This window comes from Acanthochromis polyacanthus, chromosome 5 (assembly GCF_021347895.1).
Source record: "Acanthochromis polyacanthus isolate Apoly-LR-REF ecotype Palm Island chromosome 5, KAUST_Apoly_ChrSc, whole genome shotgun sequence".
In the NCBI taxonomy this organism is placed as follows: Eukaryota; Metazoa; Chordata; class Actinopteri; family Pomacentridae; genus Acanthochromis; species Acanthochromis polyacanthus.
Genome location: NC_067117.1, coordinates 2,249,842 through 2,261,288, shown reverse-complemented (window position 1 = coordinate 2,261,288; position 11,447 = coordinate 2,249,842). Strand labels below are relative to the sequence as shown.

At 39.7% G+C, this 11,447-nt stretch overlaps 2 protein-coding genes across 2 annotated transcripts; both read left to right on the top strand.

Moving 5' to 3' along the window:
* The first annotated feature begins 388 nt into the window (after positions 1–388).
* On the top strand, positions 389–3,454 carry LOC110959296 (tripartite motif-containing protein 16-like). The gene is given in 2 exon segments (XM_051948551.1): positions 389–2,063; positions 2,066–3,454. Coding segments are annotated over 2 exon segments (1,692 nt in total). The 5' UTR covers positions 389–844; the 3' UTR covers positions 2,539–3,454.
* Positions 3,455–5,618: 2,164 nt separating this feature from the next.
* LOC127534119 (tripartite motif-containing protein 16-like) lies at positions 5,619–8,243 on the top strand. The gene is given in 3 exon segments (XM_051948552.1): positions 5,619–6,427; positions 6,430–7,017; positions 7,020–8,243. Coding segments are annotated over 3 exon segments (1,671 nt in total). The 5' UTR covers positions 5,619–5,781; the 3' UTR covers positions 7,457–8,243.
* The last annotated feature ends 3,204 nt before the right edge of the window (positions 8,244–11,447 follow it).

Sequence of the window (11,447 nt, the reverse complement as noted above, 5' to 3'; positions counted from 1 at the left end):
AAGGGTAAAGTGTCCAGCTGGTTCCGCTTTGCCCTGGGAGAGACCACCATTCCATCAGTGACCAAAAAACTAGTTAAGAGCCTGGGCAAGATCTTTGACAGCTCCCTGAAGGACTCAGCTGCCATACAACAAACCAAGAGCGGCTTGACCACCTGGCTTTCAGTATACACATTACAGTCAGTGATATGAAATGCAAAACCGTGCTACGTTATCACAAGGGCCATTACAAGTCAGTATGACTGATAATGGATCAATGATAAGTTGTACTGCCATCATAATATACTGGAGTATCAGTTTATATTCTTGCTTTCACTTTATAAGCCATGTCATTGGCTGTAATGTGTATTTAATACTTTTTTGTTTCTAGGGGACTTTTTTAAAAGAGTGTTGAAAATGGAGTTTGGTTTCTTCAATTATACCAAAAAGTTCATCCAGTCATGATGCAGGACTTTGATTTTGGAAAAAAAGTTCAAAAAGTTATAACCCCAGTGAACACATAGTATTTTTGTATTTCTATCAGTGTGGAAATCTGAGTAAGTTTTTTAAACTCGTCTGAGGGTTGAATGAGAAATGAGCTCTGTCGTAAAAATGTTCAACACTCAGCGTCTCTCTGCTCTTCCTGGAATGAAGCTCAGCCTGATAACCCTCCTCTTCCTGATCTACAAGCACAACAGCTCATATTTCCACACCTTTCCTGGTTCCTCCCCTTCAGATCTGCACTCTGGAAGAAGCTGACAGGAATCGTTTACTGCAGAAACAGATGACTTGTAGATCAGAGCTCAGACTAGTTTCAGGTACGAGGAAGTAAAAAAAACACAAACAGTCTGTGTGACCGAGAGGAGAAATGGCGCAGCAAAGAAATCAACTGGATGCAGAGAAATTCTCTTGTTCCATCTGTCTGGATCTACTGAAGGATCCGGTCACTACTTCCTGTGGACACAGCTACTGCATGGACTGTATTAAAACACACTGGGATGGAGAGGATGGTCAGAGAATCTACAGCTGTCCTCAGTGCAGGAAGACTTTCACACCGAGGCCTGTCCTGGAGAAACACGTCCTGTTAGCAGAGTTAGTGGAGGATCTGAAGAAGACTGAACTCCAAGCTGCTGCTGATGATCACTGCTATGCTGGACCTGAAGATGTGGCCTGTGATGTCTGCACTGGGAGGAAGATGAAAGCTGTCAAGTCCTGTCTCGGCTGCCTGATTTCCTACTGTGACAATCACCTCCAACCTCACTATGATGTGGCTCAACTCAAGAAACACCAGCTGGTGGAGCCCTCCAAGAACCTCCAGGAGAACATCTGCTCTCATCATGATAAGATGATGGAGATTTTCTGTCTCACTGATCAGCAGTTGATCTGTTATCTCTGCACAGTGGATGAACATAAAGGCCACAAAACAGTCCCAGCAGCAGCAGAAAGGAAGAAGAAGCAGAAGGAGCTGGAGGTGAGTCGACTGAACATCCAGCAGAGAATCCAGGACAGACAGAAAGATGTGGAGCTGCTTCAACAGGAGCTGGAGGACATCAATGTCTCTGCTGATAAAACTGTGGAGGAAAGTGAGAAGATGTTCACCCAGATGATCCATCTCATCCAGAATAGAGGCCAACATGTGGAGCAGCAGATCAGATCCCAGCAGGAGACTGAAGAGAGTCGAGTGAAAGAGCTTCAGGAGAAGCTGGAGCAGGAGATCAGAGATCTGAAGAGGAAAGACGCTGAGCTGAAGCAGTTCTCAGATACACCAGATCACAACCAGTTTCTCCTCAACTACCCCTCAGTGTCAGCACTCAGTGAGTCCACACACTCATCCATCATCAACATCCGTCCTCTGAGACACTTTGAGAACGTGACAGCAGCTGTGAAAGAGCTCAGAGATCAACTACAGGACATTCTGAGGGACACATGGACAAACATCTCACTGGCAATCACTGAAGTGGATGTTTTACTGTCAGAACCACAACCAAAGACCAGAGAAGAGTTCTTAAAATATTCAAGAGAAATCACTCTGGATCCAAACACAGCAAACGCATGGCTGTCATTATCTGAAGGGAACAGAAAAGTAACATTAATGAGAAAAAACAACATTATCCCGATTATCCAGACAGATTCACTGATTATTGGCAGGTCCTGAGTAAAGAGAGTCTGACTGGACGTTGTTACTGGGAGGTGGAGTGGAGAGGAAGAGAAGGAGTTTCTGTAGCGGTCGCATACAAGAACATCTGCAGAACAGGAAACCCAGATGGGTGTATGTTTGGAAGAAATGGCAAATCTTGGGCTTTACGTTGTGACAGCATCGGTGATACGTTTTGGTACAACAACATACAAACTCCCATCTCTGGTCTTCGGTCCTCCAGAATCGGAGTTTATCTGGATCACAGAGCAGGTATTCTGTCTTTCTACAGCGTCTCTAAAACCATAACTCTCCTCCACAGAGTCCAGACCACATTCACTGAGCCCATACATGCTGGAGTTTGGGTTTTAGATTTTGGAACCACTGCAGAGTTCCTCAAACTCAAACAGAGTACTTCCAGTGTCTGAGGGTCAGTTCATGTTCAGCCCTGATTTAAGTTCATGATCTACAGTTTACTTCTGTAGTTGCAGCATTAATTAGTCACATGACAACAGAACTGGTTGATTCTTAAATGTTTCAGTCATTTTTAAATCTGCTTTCAGCTTCTGAAACATTTCTGGATTTCATTTTTCGTATCTGAGAAGAAACTGAATGTTTTGTGGGTTTTGGATTCAAACTGTTGAATTGTTGAGATGTGGAGGATTCAGATATTTCCTTGTTTTAGTATTTTCTGACATTTTATACTCAAAATGATTGACAGAGAAAATAATCAGCCTGAAATAATCATTAACTGAAGTCCTGTAATCCGTATTTTCATCACTTTTGTGTCTTTTTGCAGTTACTTTGTGTACTTTTACAGGTGAAATATTTAAACATCAACAACAAACAGAAAATGTACATCTGTATCAGCTTGACACATGAAATCCCTAAATTCACATTTTATTCTTTGCATTTTATTGTAAATATTTCTGTTTTCACATTTTATTTCCTCAGAAACTATTTTGCAACTTAAGAGTTGAATGAAAACCTACCAGTAAATAACTTTTAATGTCCTTCAGAATCTGGTCTTTGCTTTCCTTTGACTTGAATTCATGTTTCTTCAATCTCATGTTAGTGATGCATTTATGGAACCAGCTGAGGTGATGGAAAAATCAGCTTTTTATTCAAATGTGCATTTCATTTTTCTTTTACGGGGATATGTGTACAAAATGTGTTGGATTTGTGTTTTATTGTGGATTTTCTGGTGGAAAATAATATTTTATTGCAGTCAGTAGTCATTTAATAATCTGACTTGGTGATTTTTAAACATTTGTTGGTGTGTTTGTTTTGCTTCTAAACTGTTGACAAATTTAATCTGCAAATAAACGACAATATTTCATTTTCTGTATTGTTTATATTTTTACAATCTGACAGTGACATCAAGGAAGTGTAGCACCTCTGGTCCTACCAGGGTGGGGTAGATGGAGACACCAACATCCATCTTGGTCCTCTAGGATTAAACACCTTCAATGACTCAGCCAGGTTCATGTATGTGTTTCACCTGAGCTTCAAAAAGTGGATCAAGCAAATCTGACATCCTCTGAGGCAGGTCCTATGGTTGGCCACACCGCATCCACCACCATCCAGTCACGAGTTCGTCTATCTCAGACTAAATATACAAAAAAAAAAAAAAAAAACATAAACAGTGCAGAGTTGTAAGTTATCTCATTCTGTTTGGTTTCCAACATGAGATCTCATTAACTTCTTTCTTCAATTTATTTTTACACAATGTAGAACCACAAACAAGGAAAAACTTTAAAGTGCAATAAATTCAACTACCATATACCATAACAATTAGTATTTAACAACAAAAAGTAACTACACATCATATTTTACCATATCAAGGTATTTTAGAATGGATTATCTTTTGAAACCACTCTTCTACTCTGAACATTTATCATTTAGCTCTTCACATCAATTGGATTTTACAATTAAACCATGAAGATGAATTACTTTATTACTACAAGTTCACATAATGTTGAACATTTTAACAAAAAAATTAATATATTAACACTAATTTGCATTTTATCATTCAAGGATGCTAATTCCACTAAAACAAAGTGCTTCAGTGTCAGTTAAATGGGTGAAATTCTCCATAGCAGCCTAGCGATTAGCTTTAACTAGCCTTTAGCATCACAGTGACTCAGCATATTACTAACAAGACGGATTAGCTGCTAGTATCCCGACCAAATGTCAGATGCTGGACAAGAATCTGGGTCTGAAGACATCCATGTTAAGATAGACTTTATAAGATAAGATAGACTTTATTGATCTCACAAAGGAGAAATTTAGTGTTACAGGGCTCTTAGAAACAAAAAACAGAGGAGTGCAAAAGTCACGAAAGTGCAAGAACAAGACAATAAATATTGCACATAATAACAACTACACAGTAGTGTTCTACAGTCTGATGGCAGTGGGGATGAAGGACCTGTGGTAGCGCTCCTTCTTGCACTGAGGGTGTCTGAGTCTCGTGCTAAAGGAGCTGCTCAGCTCCACGACAGTCCAAAAGTTAGCAACAATCATACCGCCACCTACTGGTAACAGGAAGTTGTAGTCATTACATTTCCATGTGCTGTTGCTAGAAATTCTGATATCATCCCTGACATTGGTCAGCAAAGTCTCAACTCCTTGAAATTTGTGCCACACCTCCACATGCGCCATGTTCCGACATGGTTGTGTGAGGGTCAGTTCAGCGATGCTTGCAGCTTTAATTATTACTATTATTTCTACTACTATTGTCCTTAAGGTCTCAAGGGATTATTTTCATTAAAATCTGATGCTGCACAAGATATTAATAACAAAGCATGAAACTAAATGTTTTTGTTCACTGACAATCCTACACTGTGATGAGAAAAAAAATACTTCTCAGCACAAATAGTATATAAACTGTTTCAGTGTTTGACGATGTAAACAGACTGCCATTTAAATGGTTTAATCCTGAAAATTAATGCATATTTATGTGTTGTGATCAAGACTGATGTTGGTTTACGTAAAAATTAAGTAATGAAGTGATAGTCAGAAAATACTATAAATACATCATTTTTTATGTCCTTAAGTTCCTTGATCTGAGTCTGTTTGTAAATAAACATCAGAATCAACATGAGTTATGTTTGATCTATTCCTGATTATGATCATCAAAAGACAGAATTTAGAAATTTCCACTGATTACATTAAAGACAATTCATTTTATATGTATTTTCATCATAAATAACAGTGACATTACAGAAACAAACTGCCATTTAAGGGGTTAAATTTGTCACTTGGGATCAGGATCGATGTCAGTTCATAAAAGCGAATCAGCCAAAGTCTGCAAATTGTGAACATGTAATATTTTCATATTTTTCTCAGTGAGGAAATCTGAGTAAGTTTTTTAAACTGTTGTCTGAGGGTTGAATGAGAAATGAGTTCTGCTGTAAAAAAGGTTCAACGCTCAGCGTCTCTCTGCTCCTCCTGGAGTCAAACTCAGCCTGATAACCCTCCTCTTCCTGATCTACAAACACAACAGCTCATATTTCCACTCATTTCCTGGTTCCTCCCCTTCAGATCTGCACTCTGGAAGAGGCTGGCAGGAACGGTTCACTGCAGGGACACATGATTTGTACATCAGAGCTCAGACTATTTTCAGGTATGAGAAAGTGAAACTCTAACCGTCTGTGTGACCGAGAGACGAAATGGCGCAGCAAAGAAATCAACCGGATTCAAAGAAATTCTCTTGTTCCATCTGTCTGGATCTACTGAAGGATCCGGTCACTACTTCCTGTGGACACAGCTACTGCATGGACTGCATTAAAACACACTGGGATGGAGAGGATGGTCAGAGAATCTACAGCTGTCCTCAGTGCAGGAAGACTTTCACACCGAGGCCTGTCCTGGAGAAAAACGTCCTGTTAGCAGAGTTAGTGGAGGAGCTGAAGAAGACTGGACTCCAAGCTGCTGCTGATGATCACTGCTATGCTGGACCTGAAGATGTGGCCTGTGATGTCTGCACTGGGAGGAAGAGGAAGGCTGTCAAGTCCTGTGTGGTTTGTTTGGCCTCTTATTGTGAAATTCACCTCCAACCTCACCATGATTCACCTCCATTAAAGAAACACCAGCTGGTGGAGCCCTCCAAGAACCTCCAGGAGAACATCTGCTCTCATCATGATGAGGTGATGAAGATTTTCTGTCTCACTGATCAGCAGTTGATCTGTTATCTCTGCACAATGGATGAACATAAAGGACATGAAACAGTCCCAGCAGCAGCAGAAAGGAAGAAGAAGCAGAAGGAGCTGGAAGTGAGTCGACTGAACATCCAGCAGAGAATCCAGGACAGACAGAAAATGTGGAGCTGCTTCAACAGGAGCTGGAGGATATCAATGTATCTGCTCATAAAACAGTGGAGGACAGTGAGAAGATGTTCACCCAGATGATCCATCTCATCCTGAAAAGAGGCCGAGATGTGGAGCAGAAGATCAGATCCCAGCAGGAGACTGAAGTGAGTCGAGTCAAAGAGCTTCAGGAGAAGCTGGAGCAGGAGATCAGAGATCTGAAGAGGAAAGACGCTGAGCTGAAGCAGCTCTCAGATACACCAGATCACAACCAGTTTCTCCTCAACTACCCCTCAGTGTCAGCACTCAGTGAGTCCACACACTCATTCAGCATCAACATCCGTCCTCTGAGACACTTTGAGGACGTGACAGCAGCTGTGAAAGAGCTCAGAGATCAACTACAGGACATTCTGAGGGACACGTGGACAAACATCTCACTGGCAATCACTGAAGTGGATGTTTTACTGTCAGAACCACAACCAAAGACCAGAGAAGAGTTCTTAAAATATTCAAGAGAAATCACTCTGGATCCAAACACAGCAAACGCATGGCTGTCATTATCTGAAGGGAACAGAAAAGTAACAGTAATGAGACAAAACAACTTTATCCTGATCATCCAGACAGATTCACTGATTATTGGCAGGTCCTGAGTAAAGAGAGTCTGACTGGACGTTGTTACTGGGAGGTGGAGTGGAGAGGAAGAGAAGGAGTTTCTGTAGCGGTCGCATACAAGAACATCTGCAGAAAAGGAGACTCAAAGGAATGTGTGTTTGGAAGAAATGACAAATCTTGGGCTTTACGTTGTGACATCAACAGTTATTCATTTTACTACAACAACACTACAACTTCTGTCTCTGGTCCTCAGTCCTCCAGAATCGGAGTTTATCTGGATCACAGAGCAGGTATTCTGTATTTTTACAGCGTCTCTAAAACCATGACTCTCCTCCACAGAGTCCAGACCACATTCACTGAGCCCATACATGCTGGAGTTTGGGTTTTAGATTTTGGAACCACTGCAGAGTTCCTTAAACTCAAATAGAGTACTTCCAGTGTCTGAGGGTTGGTTCATGTTCAAACTGTTGAATTGTTGAGATGTGGAGGATTCAGATATTTCCTTGTTTTAGTATTTTCTGACATTTTATACTCAAAATGATTGACAGAGAAAATAATCAGCCTGAAATAATCATTAACTGAAGTCCTGTAATCCATATTTTCATCACTTTTGTGTCTTTTTGCAGTTACTTTGTGTACTTTTACAGGTGAAATATTTAAACATCAACAACAAACAGAAAATGTACATCTGTATCAGCTTGACACATGAAATCCCTAAATTCACATTTTATTCTTTGCATTTTATTGTAAATATTTCTGTTTTCACATTTTATTTCCTCAGAAACTATTTTGCAACTTAAGAGTTGAATGAAAACGTAACGGTAAATGACTTTTAATGTCCTTCTGAATCTGCTGTTTGCTTTCCTTTCATTTGAATTCATGTTTCTTCAATCTCATGTTCGTGATGCGTTTATGGAACCAGCTGAGGTGATGGAAAAATCAGTTTTTTTTTCAAATGTGCATTTCATTTCTCTTTGACAGGGATATATGGACATAATTTGTATTTGATTGTGGATGTTCTGGTGGAAAATAATGATGTTTTATTGCAGTCATTTAATAATCTGACTTGGTGGTTTTTAAAAAATTTTGTTGGTGTGTTTTGTTTTGTTTCTAAACTGTCGACAAACTTGTGATTCAGCTTCATGTTAATCTGCAAATAAACAACAATAAATGCACAGAGCCTGGATTCTGGATCATTAAACTGATCAAATGTACCTCCATTATCAGACTGCTGATTTTCTCTCATCTGTAGCTGAACTTCCACTCGTCTGAAAGTCTCTTCGGAGCTTCAACGTTCCTGGATTTCAACCCTGAGCATTCAGAACGTGAAGCCGTTGTCACTGTTTGCTTTTTGAAACACTCTCGTTTTTCAATTTAGCGCCGAAACGTGTTGTGATTGCTCGTCATTAGCATAATAATACCAGATTAGGGCCGGGAGAATTACAGGGCTGACGGTCTGAAGGAGGAAGCAGCAGATATGGCTTTAACTCAAAGAGGGAGCTGCTCAGGGACACACAACTCATTTCATGCACAACACGCCTGTTACACCAATTAAACACAAGCTAACAATGGCTGCTAGCTAACGTCTGTAGGTTTGAGCTGCCCAGGAATGGAGGTTTGCCTGGTGGACTGCAGCTGTTTCAGTTGTTTGGTCTCCTTTTGGCCATTTTGTGTCTCTTTCTGATAATTTTGTGTCTTTATGCAGTTATTTTGTTCATTTTTTTTTTAGTCATTTTTGCCTTTTTCTCATCATTTTGTGTCTTTTTGCACTCATTTAGTGTCTTTTTGTGGTCATTTTGTGTCTCTGCAACAGTTTTGTTGGTTTTTGTGGTTATTTTATGCCTCTTTCTCATTGTTTTGGGCCTTTTTGCAGTGATTTTGTGTCTCTTTGTGATTGTTTTCTATCTCTTTGTTTCCATTCTGTGTCTCTTTGCAGCAATTTTCTTTTTGCAGCAGCAGTTCTTTGTCTCTTTCTCTGTCTTGTTGGTCATATTGTGTCCTGTAGCAGTAATTTTGTGCTTCTTTCACATCTTTTCTTGCTTTTTTGCCGTCATTTTGTGATCATTTTGTTTGCCTTTGCAGAAGTTTGTCTGTTTTTTGGGGCGTTTTTGGTCTCTTTGCGGTCATTTTGTGTATTTTTACCATTCTTTTAGTTTCTTAACAGCCATAATATGCCTATTTTTGATCATTTTGTGTCTCTTTTCGGCATTTTTGTTGGATTTTGCAGTGATTTTCTGTCTTTTTTGCAGTAATTTTGTCTTTCTTTGGAGCAGTTTTGTCTTGATGTGGTTGTAATCCAGGTAAAACGGGTCACTGCTGTAGTTTTTGTTGACCATCATTTAGAAAGTCTGTTCTGTGTTTATTGGACAGCTGTCAGTCCAAGTTAATAAACCAATGGGAGCACACCTTGGCCCCGCCCCCTCACCTGTGCAGCTGAATGCAGTCAGTCAGGCCAAGCACTGGAAGACCAAACAGCCGAATGAAACCCTCAACAAACATTTGGATTGTTTTTAACAACAGAGAGTGGAACACAACTGACCTCCAAACACCACTCAGGACGATTTCTGTCTTCAAGCTGCTGGATGGACGGTGAGGGACATAGAATAACAGACTGCTGGGTCTTTGTTTTGTGTCTCTTTGTGGTCATTTTGTGTCTCTTTGTGATAATTTTGTGTCTCTTTGTGGTTATTTTGCATCTTATATTTCACATTTTGGGTGTTTTCTTTAAGTTGCTTCCACGTCTTTTTGGGTTTGTTTTTTTATTTTTTGCATTATTTTGGTAATTTTGTTTCTCTTGTTTTTTTTGTGTGTGTGTCTTTGTGGTCATTTTGTGTCTTGTTTTGGACATTTTGACAACATTTTGGTCACTTTCTTGTGTTAGTATTTGGACATTTTGATGTTTCTGAATGTCAGCTTAATCCCTTTGTGGTTGTTTTTTGACGTTATTTCTGTCATTTTGGTCATTGTTGTCTTGTTTTAGTGTCATTTCATCGCTTCTATCTCCTTGTGATCGTTTTTCAGATTATTTTGGTGACTTTGGGTGTCACTTTAATTAGTTTGCGTCTTGTTTTGGACATTTTGACAACTTCTTTTGGTCTCTTTGGGCATTTTCTGTCCATTAAAGCTGCCTCTGCCGCTGGGTTTCCCGCTACTAAAGCTTGACTCTGTGTGGATTTCCTTTCATGTGAGCTCTTGGCACTGTTCCTGGAAATCGCAGTCATTTACATATATATGTATATATGTCTATATGTCCACGACCGGCGAAGGTGAATGCGTGTCCGCAGGTGCTGCAGGTATTTTTCACGCTCGCCGTCTCTTGAGGTTTGAATATTACGGGGCGGACGGTGAAAAATAGCCCCTGGAGACTCCACAATGCACATTACACAGCGAGCTCTGTGAAACGGGAGCGACTGCACGGAGCTTATGAATTCTCCGGGATATCTGGGCCGTTGCAGCAGCGTTTTATGTCTTATATGCCGATGTTTTCTATCTGCAGCCTGCTGGTAGAAGAGCTTCTTCTGGTTACCACAAGCTTTTCCTGTTCAGTTTCAGTCCGGCCGTCTCAGTGAAAGTGACGCTTTTTGACAATATTTTGGTCATTTTGTGCCTTTTTTGGTTGGTTTATATCTTCTTTGGATGTTTTGAGTGATATTTAGATCATTTTGTGTCTTGTTTTGAACATTTTATTGTTTTTAGTCACCCTCATCTCCTAATGCTTGGCTTGGACCGTATTTTGATCATTCTTGCATCTTTGTGTCTTGTTTTGGACGTTTTAAGTATTTTTCTCGACACTTCCATCTCCTTGTAGTTGGTCTTGACATTTTGTTCATTTTTTGTATCTTTGGGCTCAATTTGCGACTTGTTGGGACTTTTTAATCTTGTTTTTGACGTTTTTAATGTTTTTCTGGTCAATTTCGTCTCCTTATGGTTGGTTTTGACTTTGTGTTGGTCATTTTGTATGTCTTTTTGGTCATTTTCCATCTTGTTTTTTTTTTAGTAACCTTCATCTCCTAATGCTTGGCTTGGACCATATTTTGATCATTCTTGAGTCTTTGTGTCTTGTTTTGGACGTTTTAAGTATTTTTCTCGACATTTCCATCTCCTTGTAGTTGGTCTTGACATTTTGTTCATTTTTTGTATCTTTGGGCTCAATTTGCGACTTGTTGGGACTTTTTAATCTTGTTTTTGACGTTTTTAATGTTTTTCTAGTCAATGGTTTTGACTTTATGTTGGTTGTTTTGTATGTCTTTCTGGTCATTTTCCGTCTTGTTTTGGACACTTTTATGCCTCATTTTTCTGCTTGTCGTTCTTTGTGACATTATTTTGGTACTTTTTGAATCTCATTGGGGTCTTCTTACATCTTGTTTAGTCATTTTGAACAACATTTTGATGAGTTTGTGTCTTACTTTGGACATTTT